General features: G+C 31.3%; 1 protein-coding gene across 1 annotated transcript in view; it reads right to left on the bottom strand.

The window, feature by feature from the left end:
* LOC129956841 (uncharacterized) overlaps positions 1–16,566 on the bottom strand; it is a 201,370-nt gene that overhangs the window by 120,587 nt on the left and 64,217 nt on the right. Inside the window, exons 6-8 of the mRNA XM_056068796.1 lie at positions 7,291–7,485; positions 4,122–4,637; positions 762–968 (exon numbers count right to left, since the gene is read on the bottom strand). Coding sequence (XP_055924771.1) covers positions 762–968; positions 4,122–4,637; positions 7,291–7,485 — 918 coding nt within the window. The remainder of the gene's footprint in view (positions 1–761; positions 969–4,121; positions 4,638–7,290; positions 7,486–16,566) is intronic.

The raw sequence follows: 16,566 nt of genomic DNA, 5'->3' as shown, positions 1-16,566 counted from the left end.
AACTCACCACCATGGTGAAATGACGCTGTATGCAATATTGTTAATCGAAATAGGATATGAAGATATCACTTTAAAATGTGTTTAATCGTTTCTGAAATGTGTTACAAAGAATGTTCAATATGTGTTATCTCAAAAAGCACTGGTTATGGGGATAATCTAAACAATTTGACGGAACTGAAAGATGCGATATACTGACATGTACGTAACATTCCTCCTGATATGCTAAGAGCTGTTATTGAGAATGCAGTAATGCGATTTAACTTGCTTTTAGAAAATAATGGACGCCGCACTGAACATGCTTTGTAACACGTTTCAGAAATGATTAAACACATATTAAACATATTGCATACAGAACCATTTCACCCCTGATTGGGAGTTTTGAACTTTTTTTTCTTGACAGAAATGAAATTTCCGTAACTTCCTTTAAAATATTATCAAGTTTGATAACATTTGGTCTAGTAGTTTTCCTTTTATTACTATTTTAAAGTGGAACTTTAATTATAACTACCCTGTATTTGTGCAAAATGTAAATAATGGAAAAATGTAATTTATTAGGTGAAGATAACATACGTATTTGTAAACCACTGCAAGATTTAATTTCCGATACAAATGACGCAAGAAAGTATGTCTCTTATTGATTTTTCAAGAATTGATTCCATTTTTCAATGAAATGGCATGGATATTTCTGTATGGAAGTGATGCGGTATAGTGCATTGTATACAGATTATTAATATGCTGAAAAATGAATTCGCAACTCTTACCGCAACCAGATTTCAGAGGCAAATCGCAGACACGCTTCGTCGGATTGAATTCCAGTCCTGTGGGACATCTTTTCTTGCTTCGTATTTTGCCGCGTGTGCAGTCGTAATAATACTTGCAGTAACCACGCTTCGGTAAAAAGTCCTTCGTCCTGCATAGAGTTAGCGGCAGTGGTGTGAGCGTATCTGGTTCCTCAATGGTTGAGCAATCTGCAAAAAGAGGTTGTAATTTGTCTTGAAAAGAACTGACTTTACCAATCTACATGAAGATGTTTACGCTTAGTTAGACGTCAGAAGTTAATTGCGAGAGAAGAAAGTGACTCCTTAGTTTCCACCCCACTCCAGACTTTACAATTTTAAAATTTTGTTTGACTTTATTATTAATTATTATTTGTTTTAATTATTTGAACATTGAAAACCAAATGGTATTTGTAGTTTAAATTATGAGTGCAAGAAATTCTAAACGACTTTCCATATTTTTACTAACCTTTATATAGAAAAATGATTTCAGATATTGCAGCAACAGATTAAACAGGTGCTTATCTTACCAATTAATTAACAAAAGCACTAAAAAAAACTTTCACAATATGAAAAGGAAATAAATCTTCAGATATGGAAGACGCGTCAGAAATTTTCCGACGGGGAGGGGGAGGAGGTCATGACAATTACTTGCAATAATCAACTATTCGCATAGTATCGGATGGTAAGTTGGTTGGTTGGTTTTATTGGCTCAAGAGCCACTCTTGGCCATACTGCGCCAAACGTATGGTCGATAAACAAGATCGTGGTGTTCAAATATATGGTGATGTTGTATGAAAGGTGTTAAAATTCTAAAAACATTGAAATTTTTCATGATACAATTTATAATTGGTAGAATACAGTTTGCCTTTTTTCGCATTGCAAAACTGTCGATGCAAAATACGTCTAAAACATTAAATCTAAAATATCTAAAATTAGAGCAACAGATGTAAAGTAAATAGATTAAAGGATTAAATATAGTATAAGTAAACAATATACAATTAAAAACATAAGAAATTATGTTACTCGATAAAAACCAAAAGATAACTTATGGTAATTAATTACAATGTTAAAGATAAAAAAATTAAGCACAAAGCTAAATATTTTTAATATTTTTGTATTTTGTCGGGATAATATACATTCTTTTTTCTCTTTTGGCTTTGTAATGAGGTGGAGAACTAATCACTTCTGGGGAGTCTTCCAAGTTCTCAGACATGTTATATTCTAATGTGTCACCATCTGACACAGAGGTGGAGCTCATCTCGGCATCAGCATACGATATAAAATTTTGAAATTTTTTCAGCCTTGGTAACATTTTTTGTTTTAACAGGAGAGGCCTTTTTCAACTTTTTAGTGTGCGTAACAACTTTAAAACCAGTTAAATCAGGTGAAGCAGAAACGACTTCACAAACTGGAAGTGACTAATAATTATTAAATTAGCTTTTAATTTAGTATGTTTTTATTAAGTAAGTTTAGTCGAAATGTATTTTGTTTTCTATGTGTATGTGTGCTTTCCTTTCAGTCAGTTAATCAATTTTTTTAAATAATATTTTCTTTTGGATATCTCGTGCCCCCCTCTTTTGTGCTCGCGCCCCCTTAGGGGGGCGCGCCCCACAGGTTGAGAATCGCTGGCTTACGAGAACATACTTCGACCAGTAAATCACCGCATCTGAGCTTTTTAGTGCTTTTGACTTCACCAACAGTACTAGTAACAGCCTTTTCTACCGAAAACGGAGAAACAGAATGAAATGTTTCATTAGTGTCAGATGATCTTTCAATTATAAAAAAGTAGGAAAATTTGTTGCTGTTGAGGTGTTGGAGGTAATTTATTGCCCACCGAAGGGAGCCCTTTTGGTTTTACCCATACGACATTGATTTAAATTCAGGTCCAACAGCACCGCCCACCACGGAGCCCAACAAGGGAAGGCAGCCACCGGCTATGGCCATTCCCAGCCTCGGCACTTACCTTAGTGCTAGCCGGAACCTATGCGCTTGGAGTTACCTCCGGGGACAGTGACCACCCTTAACGCCAAGCCCAAGGAATAGCGCCTTCGCTTGATCCCTAGCAGACTAGCCACTCAGGTGACTAGGAACCAGCCGATTGATACACCGGGGACCCCAGTGCAGAACTCGTCAAATGGGTCGCCACGCACGGCCAACACATGGGGGTATTTGCTGTCCATGAGAAGGAGGAAGCAAACAGAGCGGCGACAGCTTCTCATGGCGAGCTCCCTCGAGGGTAGGAAGAGGGTAGAAAAATGACAGCCAAAAGCAGAAGACGGAGGAGAGAGTAAACATAAAGGGAGTATAGATCCCTGGGAACATCGGGATTGGGACACCCATACTCACCTATAGTAGTTGAGCCCCTGAGGGGTATCGAAGGGTAAGAAATGTCAGATGCAAACTGGAAGATCAACGGATGGCAAGTGAAGGAGATGTCTCATCTTGCCTACAAAACCGAATCGTATAATTCGGACAAAATTAGACTAACTCGACTTTTTGTTGTATAATAATTTTAAGATACGATTTTAATTATGTTATTTAATACTTATATCTCTACACCTCCTTTCTGAAAGCTGGAAAATTTGATGATGAAATTCTTAATTTCACCCTCTCAGTGTCATTGTCCCCATTTTAAGATGCTACTAAAAACTTCAAAAACAAAATTAAGAAAATATTCGTGTAAAAAATTCTGACTAGCTATTTAATAATGATGTTTTTAACGTTATCTGATCCCTATGACTTTTTACATCGGTCTTAATTAAATTTTTATAGACATTTGCTTTGAAATGATTCATAAGAAAAGAATTTGGTTGAAAATAGAAAGTACTTCTAGCCAGTAAATAATAGCATAAATTAAGATTTAAGTGGATTTAAATGTTAGACGAAATTTTTCCAAAGAACTAAAATATCAGTTTAATTGATTATAAAATCAACAAACTTTAATATTTACATTAAATTTAGCACCGACAAAAAAGCAAATAGTTGAAAAGTATTGAGAAATACCAGAATAATTTATTTTTTAAAGAGGATATTACTGACAATTCCCTTCAATATTTTTGTCATATCCCTTTGTAACCATAAAATATTTTCTAATATCGTATCAACCATATGAATTCACATATAAAAAAATACAGAAAGAAAGAATGAAAATATAATCCTTTGTTAGTTTAATTACAGAACTTGAAACTAATAAACAGCGAATCCAGTAAATTTAGTGCTTAAATATTAATTTTAAAACTTAGAAAATTTCATTTTTATACATTTTCTAGGAATATTATAAAATATTCATTCAGAAATTAAAACAAAGCAACAATGGAGGCGTTAACCTCTTTAGAAACTTACCAAGACTTGGATCACATAAAGCACTGCATGGCGATTCACAGCGTTTCGTAAAGGGATTGAAATGCAAATGGTCATCACAATATAGCTTCATTGGGTATCCATTGATACACAAGTGCAAAGCTCTGCATTCTTCAGGATCGGGATAGACCCCTGTGGTTTCTGGGCAAAGAGCAGAGAAAGTAGTCGGAGATATTTCAGTCGTTTCATCGGAGAATAAGTTAAACTGAGAAATGTATCGCGTAGTTCTAGATGTCGATTCGGTCATAAGCTCATAGTCATCAGGTTCTGGATGAACCGAAGAAAATAAATGTATTGGAGTCCCATCGGAGAATGAGTCTCTTTCGGTTGTTGTTGTTTCTCTTCTTGAGATTGGTGAAAAGCTAGTTGAAGTGATGTCGCTGGGATTAGAGATTTTCGTTTCCTCAGAAGTTAGTAATGAAACAGTGGAATTGGTCTCACTTGCTGTGGAAACTGAAGTGCCAGAATCAGTAAAGTCAGTGGTCGAATTTAAGCAGACTGAAAGAGAAGAAAATGGAATGAGCAAAAGCTTTATTGATTGACAAATGACGAATTCATTTTGCTTTATTATTATTATCACCTTTAAAAAAATTGCTTGGAAATTTTATATGAAATAAAATGTTCAATTTCGTTAAAGAAATATACTGAGGAAGTTAATAACCTGCTCAGCTAAAAGTTTCAAAATATATAACGTTAAATGAAGCTTATATAATCTGCAGTCTTCTCATTTCTCAAGTTATATATATAATCATATGATGAAGGGATGAACTGTATGCAATTCAAACATAATTCTTTAATATATTTGGAACTTAGTTATTAGTTAAATAGGTAATGGAATTTGGATTCTGTACTTGTAGTGTTACGGATTCCAAGAAAAAAAAATCGATTATGAATTTCCATAATGTTTATAATAATAAAAGAAAGTATGCCAAAAAAATTAGAAGTGTCTTGTTACTTAATATTTAAATGAAATTTATAAAGATTTCATACAGCAATGCTTTAGGATAAACAAATGCAATCTTATTTTCAGGTCTGACAAATAGACTAGCAATCCTTTGATACTTGCACCAAAATAATGAAGATAAAATAATTTTTTAAATTTATCTTTACTTAGCTACTTAGATATGAGCGAGAAACGAAAACCAAGGAATTATGAATTGCAGAAAACATTATTATAAAGAAATTAAGCTCCAATGAATATCATAATAAACCCCCCAAATTTTAGTTAATAATTACTATGTATTTTATATTTGTTTAAAAGTCCAGTATGTCAATAATATGTTAGTCAGCATTTCACATTTTCATGATTTGGATTTATGTAGCTCATGATTTTTTGCAAGTTAGTTTAAAGTGGCACATCTTTGCCAATAGTAAATGATTCTTAATCAAGTTGTATTATATTAAACAGATCTTTGAGCCAAATGGGTAACAGATTAAGGATCTGACAATTCTAAAAAAAAATCTACTAAATAGTAAGAAAGTGGTATAAATACAATATAAGTTTTCTTTCCATTTCCATCTCTGTCGAAACAAAGGTAGTATTGGTTTTTGAAATAGTTATCTTCTGATTTTTTAAATTCTTTTTCTGCTTTTAAATGTAGCAGATATGATTTAAGCTTAGTTCTTAGAATGAACAAGCCGCTCATAATAATCAAATGGATGATCATATTACTGTTTGTGTACTGTCTAATTAAAAATTGGTTAAAAAAACTTTTAAAACTGCTGCTCAGTTGCTCTATCATGCCTTTAAGAAACATTAGAAAGCCTAATGCAGCATCTGTTTGAATTTCAAGTATAAAGAAATAAAACTAAAAAAAATCTTTAAAATAAAATACATGATTTCTTAATTACAAAAGAAAAATTAAAATTGACATCAAAATTTATACTTTTATAGCTGTTATATAAGCTGCTTCGCCTACATTCACCTATTCTTATAAATAAACACGAGGGGGGAAAACACAAAACACATACGCCTAAATCATATGATTTTCATATTCAAGTCCTTATAATGCCTCAAGACTCTCAACCTCATTTAATTACTAGGATAAGGATTTCGAATAAAAGCCGGCTTGTAAAAAAAGCTTCGAGCTGAGATATTATTGACCGTTTGAGAAATTTTAAATTTCTAAGGTCATACCAGTTCTTTTTAAAGAGATTGAATTTTATTTTAGGCGATGATCAATGTCAAAAGAAGACAATCTGAAAGCTATTAGGACTCCACTAATAATGATCTAACTTAATATTTGATGTAATAACACTTGTAAGCGTCTTAATATAAATTATACTGAAAACAAAATTCAATGAATTACAAATTTAGAGTAAGGCATAAGTAATAAAACTGTGAGAAAAAATATTCGAAGAAGGTAACGTAAATTTAAAAATGGTAAAAGCGCTAAAAATAGATATTTTTAAACAAGTTTGATTTCCAACAACAACAAAAATTGAAACTGATAAAAAATTTATTCAAATTAACTTTGAGAAAAAAAAAATGATCAAACATCGAAGAAAAACCGTCTAGTTCTGAAAGTGAACCTGTTTTGTTTTTGTTTTTTTGTTTTTTTCCCTATGTTAAGATGTGTAAAAATATTTTTTGTAAGTTACTGCGGGAGAATGTAAATTCTTTTTTCTTTTTCAGCCTCTTCAAAGATGCATAGAATTTATTTTAATAGTTCAATTGATACTTCCAAATGCTAAGGAGTATGTTGTACATGTTCAAATTCGTCAAGGTGTGTGGAATCCTTTAGGGTTAAAAAAAACAGACAAATAGACATTCAATTATAAATATGGATTTATCTAAAGCTCCTTAAACTTAATATTAGAAAAAGCCTGCCGAATAGAATTTCTTTCATCACAGCACAAATGACTTTTGGGACCATACTCGGTACATATTTACTCTTTACAATTTTTACAAAACATTAAATTTTATAATTTAAGAGTTTTGATTTCCGTGGTTGTATTAGAAAAACTATAGTTTATCTGAAATGAAATTCCCCGATTCCTCTAAAACAGAGAAGAAAAACAACTCTTTAGATTTGATATTTTTCATAATTTTTTTTATCAGAGATTATAAAATTATATGGAAAATATTTCTTAGTTATGATAAATACGATTGGAAAAGATGATAAAAAAGATTTAAATGATACATCAATACCTAAATCGAGATCGCACATGGCCTGACAAGGGTCTTGGCAATTTTTTTCCACAGCGTTGAAATGTTCTCCATCGGTGCACTCTGCGAGCTTCGGTTCTCCCTCTGAGCATTCGTAGAACGTGTGACAGTCATCTGGATTTGGAAAGAAGTCACTTTGGTCCAGGCATATCGGCAACTCGCTTGTAATGGGGCACTCTGAAAACACGAAATTCCTTTGTTAGGACTACTGATGCATAAATTTTCATTTCAGTCTGAGATAATTAAATAATTTAGAAGATTAGCAGATAATTAAAGAATTTAGAACGCGCTTTGAGGCTACACAATACCATATTTTAAAAAAAGAGCAATATCAAAAATAATTCTTGCAAATTATACTATTAAATCGTCACTGAGAAAAAAAAAAGCTTAGCAAACACGGGATTTTAAAATTTAAATTTTTTGAGGCTTTACACTTTATATATCAGTATTTTCAAGTAATTTATATTTCTTGGAACAAAACTGTGTATGAAACAGAAAATCTAATTCCATTTTTAAATTTTGATAATTATTTTTCTAAATCCGGAAAAACAAATATTCTAAAAATGTTTGCTATGATTATTTTAAAAATATAACTAGAACATATAAGCCTAAGTCCATATATATTCTTATAATACATAATGAAAGTTTATACAAAATATTTCAAGGCTCTATCTGGAATAGAAAAAAATGAACTTCATTGAAAAGAAAACAACAAAATAAGTCCGAAAATAAATGCGTTAAGTTAGTAAAGGCATAAAATAAAAAATAATTGTAGAGTTCTATTTTTTAATATATTATTTCTCAACTTAAAGAATAAAGAAAAGACTATTTTAATTCCACATGATTAAATTGATTTTTTAAAATTCAAATATGCTTTCGCACAGTATTAATAAACATTGGTTACGTAATGACATCATCTGGCTTAACTCAGATTTAATATTTTCATAAGATTTTTTATTGCAATGTACAATGTAATGATATGACACAAATTAAAATAAAAGAATAACGAAGATTGTACAATCGTCAAAAAAACAATGTGACAGCTTTGTAACTTTGTTACATCTCTACCAAAGTGCTTTCGATGAGAGGTTTCAAAGGACGGATTTGCTTAAATAGATACATTAACAAAGCTAATTAACCTAGTTAATTAATTAAGATATCGGAATTTTCCCATTATTCCTACCAATTTTTTTCTCCTAATCGTTTGTTCATTATAAAAATAATCACCAAAAAATTTTGAGCTTTTAATGAAAAGGTCAGAAAAATGGCGCGTTAAACAAACGATTCCACAACGTTTAGCGATATCTAGGAAATTATAATATATTTGCCAAATGTTTCTAATTAGCGTAAAGAATATAATTTCATCATATAAATGGATGGAATAAATTGTTAAAATAAAAATATTAATATTTTTTTAGAAATTTTAAAACATGGCTGTGATAAAAAAGTGAACAGTAACATAATAAAATTTTTACATATGAACAAAGCTGGGATAGTAAAATATAGAAATCCTAAAGATTACTTCCATACTTGAAGTAATTTTTGAAATATTTCGAAAAAAATTCAAAATTCAAATTGCCGATTGGAAACACCTTGGCATGCTTACTTGTTGAAGGATTGCATGTCATTTCTAATGGTTTTTATTGATATACTCCTTGTGATAAGGGAGTTTTAATTGCTGTAAATCAAACACTGGATATTTGTAGATCAGATGATTTTTGTATAAAATAGTTTCTATCGTATCAAAAATAAATATATTTAATCTATTGACATGAAAAATGTGGGATATTAAGATGAATTACTTACAAGAAGAAACAATACTCATGTTGCTGGATTGCGATTTTCAACGAATCATTTATATTTTGTTGTCTTTCTAAGATTTAATGTTCGATGACTGTTTATGCAAGTAAGACATTTTTATGAATTTTGTAAGTAAAATTTTTGCGCCAACCTATAGTTTAATTACTTTGGATATTCTTGGGCATTTGGATTTTAAATAATGACTATAAAAACTGCACTACTTACAAATAATAATCAAATATAGATATAAATTTATATTTTTCGCATAACACATCGTTAAAATTGCGGCAAAGTAGGACACCTCGCCTACGCACGGCGTGGCTGTGAAAAATTTCCGAAATTTAAACAGCCATCTTATAGAGCCAAAACCCACTGCTTCATACCATTTGATCCACAAATTTCATATGCAATTAAAGCGGCAGCCGAGACGAATCTAGAAAAAACGACAAAAAAACAATGCACTTCCTCTGACGAATCCATGCCGTATGTGTTGAAGGTGATTGAGTAGATGATATGAAAGATAGATTATTCATATGAAATAAATTTCTAAAACTTTCCCGGAAAACTAACCTTTCAGACATGGTTAGGCGTCTAAAAAACATCCAGAATATTCTTGATCGTCTCCAATTTTTTGTCCATTCTTTTAAAATTATCCACACACTCAAAAGACTTTCTATTTGTTATTAGAACGCTAGTGGGACAGCGGATAAAATGAACGATCTTCGCATCTTCGTTGATGAGCACAAACCATAATTCCTTCTCATTCAGGAAATTTGGCTTCAAAACTCTAAAAATATTTTCCTTCCAAATTATTACATTTATAAAAATGATGGGCGTCAATCACACCCTTGAGCCTCCAGAGGTTCCAACATCTTTATCAAACATAACATTAGTCAATGAAATTTCTTTCCTAAATCTTTGCTCTATCTCAGTAAGTGCACTAAAAATTAATCTAATTCGCCCTTTACAATTTTCTCGTTTTATATTCCTTGTCTGCAGGATCTAATTTTATTAATGATTTAAACTTAATTCTAACAACAGCGCCATCTGTTGTGGAGATTTTAATACTCATCACTCTTCATGGATTATAGTAACTTTAACAGCATTGCTACTAATATTTATAATTTTACACAGAATCATAATCTTGAATTAATTGGCCCCTTCCTCTCCCACCAAATTCGGTTATAACTCTAATTCCACGATCGATTTTCCTAAAATTTAATTTTAATTTCACTCCTATTATTTTAAACCACTGCAAAGTCAATGGTGATTGGAACAGTTTGAAAAACTCATCTCAAAAATGTTAAAGATATCCCCCCCCCCAAACCAACTCTACAGCGTATCTTGAAAACGAAATTCTCAATTTGATATCTGATAATCAAGAAACTTACTAAAACAGTCTCACCCTATTAAAGATTCCGAAGAACTTTTTATTCTCCCTGCATTCAAAAAATAAAAGCTGAAAGACAACGAGTGAAGAATATCTGGTAACTGAATAAAAATCTGATTAATAAAAATAACTATAATAGAGTCCCAGCCAAGTTTCGTAGATCCTTTAACAAAATCTCCCAGAATACATATGCATTTAGCAACGAACAACCGGACAGACGGCTCCATCTGGCGGAGAGCAAAATAACTAATATCTAAAAAGCCCAACATACCTGAATTCATTAATTGAAGTAATAATCATCACGCGCATACGGATTTTGTAAAAGCTGAATTTATTGCAAATCAACTTGAATTACAAGTTAAAATTAACGATTTTGGTGATCCCACAACTGATATTACTGTTAAATCACCCTATCGAAAATTTCTTTAATAATCTGCGCCCCATTTAAATGTCGCAAAGTTAGATTGTTGGAATTTATAGATATCATCGAAAAAACAAAAACAAATCAAAAGCTCCTGGGTAATGATAATATTATAAAAAATTGCTATAAAACCTACCACTTAAATATCTACTTAAATTACCTAATCTTTACAACTTCATGTTCAAACTTTATTATTTTCCTAGGTGTTGGAAAACGGCCAGGATTATCCCAATCCAAAATAGCAAGGACCCCACCAAAGCATTCAGCTACAGCCGCATCTCACTCTTGCCTACACTCAGCAAAGTCGGTGAAAACCTGATTCTCACTAGGTATCTCAAACACACCAATAGAATCAAAATTACCATTCCTCAACAATTTAGCTTCACGCCGCAACTCTCAACTATTCATCAACTTCTCCACGTCACAGAATACATTATCGAAGGTAAACGCTTCAATTTAGCCACTGCTGCTATTTGCCTTGACTTTGCTAAGGCTTTTGACAAGTATGTACTCAAGGACTCATCTTGAAACTAATCTCTTTAAAACACTCCATTATTTAATCTTAATCATACTCTTATCTCCAATATTGCTATTTCACTGTTAAAGTTGCAAACACAGACTTTTCCATCAAGAAAATAAATGCGGGCGTTTCCCAAGGAGGAATTGTAATTTTCCAATTATATATGAACGGCATCCCCAAACATCGCGACATAACACTGAGCTAGTATGCTGACAACACCGGCATTCTTCTCCAGGGTCGTACATGCGCACAAATGGTTTTCCTCCTTCAAAATTATTTCCCCAAACTCGAAGACTGGCTTATTAAATGGAAGATTCAAATTAATATTGACAAAACTGAAGCAATCATCTTTCCTAAAATTTTTAAAAACTGCCTCGAAATTAAACTCTTCAACTCTTTTATACCTTGGGAAAATGAAGTCGAATATCTTGGCCCAATACTTGATAAAAGACAAACCTTCACCCCCCATATCGACAATATTGGTAAAAAAATTCAACAAGTCATTGAGAATGCAATATTCGCTAATCTGTCCCAGTTCTAAATTATCTATTAGCAATAAAATGCTCATTTACCTATCCTATTTGAGTCCACTTCTTACTTATACTTGTCCCATCTGGGGTCATTCTGCTAATTACAATATTAAAAAAAAAATAGAAATCATGAAAAACAAAACCATAAGAATGATTGCTAATGCTACATGGTTTATGCGTAGCGAAGAAATTAGACACGCCCTCAAAATCAAAGACTTTATGATTAAACTCTAGCAAAATATCTTTGATAATCTTGTAAATATTACAAGCCCTACTATCAGAAAAATTTCTTCATGTAATGGTTCACTTCCAGAAAATAAAAAACGCCTGAAAACGGTTCTCCTTAGATAATTAATAACTCCTCCCCTGAACCTCCCTTAACCACGCCCCATCCGCTCATTTCGTTTTGTAACTAGTTTACCCGCCTTCTGCCACAGTATTTCTGGCGCGGTCGGTTAATAACCGATGCTCAAACTTTTTCTCCCATGTCCTAGCCACAGTTCTGCTTTTCTTTATTTTAATTTTAAAATTTTCCTAATTTATTTATCACTCTTACTCTCATTTATGAAGGAAATTTTAATTATATCATTAATTCAATTCAGTTTTCATTATTTTTCTTTTCATTCGTTCCGTTTAAAATTTCTGCATTTACATTGCACAGGTTTTTCTACACTTCAAGGAATTTCACACACCTCAAGCCAAAATTCTTCCTTGAATGCAGCTAAAGGACCCGTTCGGTGACCAATGAACAGCAGTAAACCTCCAAAACAATGATGGAATATATGTTTTTCATATTGAAAAGTACTTAAACGAATGCTGTCTTATACTTAAGATATTCTTTTGATAGGAATTAGTATCTTATTTGTGCTTTAAACAGGATTTTATAATTTTACTTGAATATGTGAATTCAGATAATGTAACTCAAAGAAATTAAGTAATTGAATCTTAGTAAAATATTGGTCAATAAATGATGAAGAGTTGGAACAACTATAGAGGCAGATTCGAAAATATTTTTAAATGTAACGAGGGCTTAAATTTCCAATAAAAATCATATTAATTGAAATTTGAATGTAATTCGTATATTCTTGCTAAAGATCAATCTGATTCACTTTTTTTTAAAAAATAATCTCAGTGAAATGAAATGAAGGAAATGCATTTTTTGCATCTAGCTATCTGTGGTTTACTTAATATATGATCCTTAGTGGGTTGACTTCTTTCTGGCGGAATTTTAAACAAATGAATTTAATTATAACGCAGGAACTACTACGAATTTTGGAATAAAATTTAATTATAATGTAAACATAATAAACTTTTTAAGTGGAGGTCGAAGAAAAAGGGACACTTTGAATTTTCGAAACCTAGCTTTATTCCGTCCCGGGAGGCAAAATTTATGTACAAAGAAGCAGTGGCGAGGTACGTCAATCCACAACACGACACAAGAGCGAAAGGTGAACGAATAATTTTTTCCGATGACTATATACTATTAGATTCTGATAGGGATTTCTTTATACGCGTCGATTTAGGTAAGAGAATTATAGATATCATTTAAAAGAATTTGTTTAGATTACATATTTTCATCCCTTCATTCGGAGCATGAGAACCGCTGATCATTAATTAAATAAAAAAGGGAGAATTGGATCAGGAAATAAGAGAACATTTCAGAATTAAGTTAATATTTGCTAAATTAAGATACAAATTAAGAAATCAATTAGTATTTAATTTAGATTTTAAAATGTCATTTTATATATAAACATACTAGATCACATTATTGAACAATCTCGATCTCCGTAATGGGAAAATTCTGAAGTACTAATTAATTTACTATGTCAATTGGGTTAATTAGCTTTCTCATCTGAATAAAGCTGCTTTCTTAAACCATTTCCATCGACACTAGTTTTGTGAAGATGAGATAATAAAGTTACAGAGGTGTGCCATTATTTTTGTTGAAGAGTGTACACAGAACCTTATAGTTTCGTCTCAGTTAAATATTTTGCTTACAACTGTTGCACCATAAATTAATTTACCGTTGCTTTCGGGTCGATACATTTCCTGTATCAGTAATTATTTTATTTCTCCTTCTCTCAAGTAAACTTTCCAGCATCACCCCAATTGCCCCATAAAATCCCTTCTTTATTGTGAAACACTCCAAACGGTCAAAAGATTTTGGATTGCCGATGTCAAATTCAGTATTGGCACTAAAAAGTCCGCGCACCTTGTCTTGTAGACTTTTTTCCCCCCAAAAAAAAGTTGGGGAAAGTTCCCCATTAATTTCGGAATGGATAAGTTTCTTTTCATTCATGAGTCATACTTGACAGAACCGAATCACTTTGATATTCATTTCTCAATTTTGGGAAATCAACTTTCCCATATCAATAATAATGGTGTTCAACAGCGAGTGATGATTCGTAAAAAGAACTTTTTTCCATCTTAGACACGCTTTCTCCCCATTCCAGCTGTAGTCACCAGAAAATCGGCGCATGCGCAGTTTCTGTAGAACTTTGATATGCTTCTTTTTTATATACTTCAGATTTTGTGATGGCTTATTAGAGATGTAACGTAGAATGACGTGTTTTTGTGTTCGTGTTGGTTATTCGTATTCTTCCATAAATGTTATTCTGCGTTTTATGATATTTCTAATTCTTGAGAGGTAGAAATAGATTTTTGACGTTAGACCCTAAATAATTAAAACCACATAATAGAGTCAGAATGGCGCCATTGCATTTAGATTTATTTGATGAAAGCTCTGGTGCCATATACATCAACCAAACTTCATACCGAGAAATCCTATACTACATCGTTTTTCAAAATAAAGCAAATTGCTTTTCAGCGTAATATTATCACAACTATAATATTAATAGTTATTACATATGAATTACAATTACAGTATACAAGTACAGCGATATTATAGAACAATAGTAGTTATATACAAATTACAAAAAATTCAGAATTATAAATAAAAATTAACGCTTAAGCGACAATTAATATCTGTTTTTCAAATTCTAAGTACACCATATTCAATTTTACTTTGCTAATTTCATTATTTTAATCTGATAATTTATTTGCATCTTAGAAAATTTTTGGATGCATTTCTTTTAATTTTAACTCAATTACCAACTATGAACAAAACTGCAGGCGTTTTTCAAAACTGTAACACCCGTAACGAATGATTGAAATGCTCAGTAAAAATTAAGCAATCAACAGGCATTATAAGCATTAACAGCATAGAGAGAAATGTTTCTATTTATAGCTTAAAAATTTCGAAAAAATAAAATCGATTTTATATGCAATATATTATTATTCAAATATTCAAACATAAAATTAAACCTTTAATCTATGGAATAGAAAAACTGTGTAACCTGCGTGACACACAAGAAAAGAAGTGAACATTTTGAAATAGAAAACAAATAACTAGAACCTAAAACTATTGTAATAAAAATATTATAATTAATACTAAAATATTATAATTTTTATAATTCTTGTTAAAAAATAATTTTATAGAAATATATAAATAAAATATTCACATTGCAATGTTCAATCAGTAAAAGAATTAACTCCATAATTTCAGCAAATCTTTAAATATTTATTAAATTTCAATTCATTTTCACATTCCAAAGTAATTATAATGCGGTTTTCATTCGTATTAACTCCATGAATCATTATAAAATAGTTGAACGATTGTTTAATCTGCCACTTATTTATACAGCAGAAATTTTCATTTAGTTTATTCAATGTCGTGGAATTCATTTAATATTGTTTCCTGCAGAATTAATGAATTAACAATTAAAGGAGAAAAAAAATGAAATAAACCTGTGATTTGAAATCTGAGTTGTGAAAAACTGGACACAAAAAAAACAACCTGTTTACTACTGAGTGGAGATTAACCCATTAATGCTTAGTTGATCGAAATCGAAGACAATTTCAAGAAACGCGACCAAAGGAAGGAGCAAGCATGCACTAGCTTTCTCGTTTAGGGCCGACCTTTAGAGAAGTTTTAAGAAGATAGGTTCCGAAATAGATAGGTTAAGAAGATAGGTTCTAAAGTCAGAACAAATTTAGTTAAGTTTTTTTCTCGCGAATTTATGCTTTGTTATTTTCCCGATTTACTATCGTGCAGTTTAATACAAATGGGGTATCATCTATTTTATGAGCAATACTTGTGTATTCACAATACGTTGGTATCTGCAGAAAGTCGATTTTTAGAATTATCTTTACACTTATGTATGTTTTTTCAAAATATTATGCGCCAATAATTCGAAAAAGCTAAAGGTTATGGTTTTCTCAATGGTACATGAGACACAAAATATTTGCTTTCAAAGCTTCTAAGCAAAAAAGAAAAAGTCTTTTTGTAAAAGCTGATGTTGGTCCTGTCAAAATATAAGTTAAATAAGAATGAAAATTCACACACAACACAACAAATAAAAAAAAAAGTGTCTTGAGAAATAACCATTTAACTTATGGAATTGGCTAACATATGTTTCATTACATTTTAAGCATAGAAAAATGCTTAAAAAACTAATCAACTTCTCAGATGTAAAATTTTGAGTTAACAACAAAAAGAAAACATTGAATATCTTTAAAGCTATTCATATATGAAATT

Source organism: Argiope bruennichi, chromosome 11 (genome assembly GCF_947563725.1).
Source record: "Argiope bruennichi chromosome 11, qqArgBrue1.1, whole genome shotgun sequence".
NCBI classification, from domain to species: domain Eukaryota; kingdom Metazoa; phylum Arthropoda; class Arachnida; order Araneae; family Araneidae; genus Argiope; species Argiope bruennichi.
The sequence above is the reverse complement of the archived record's forward strand: the minus strand, read 5'-3'. Positions and strand labels throughout refer to the sequence as shown.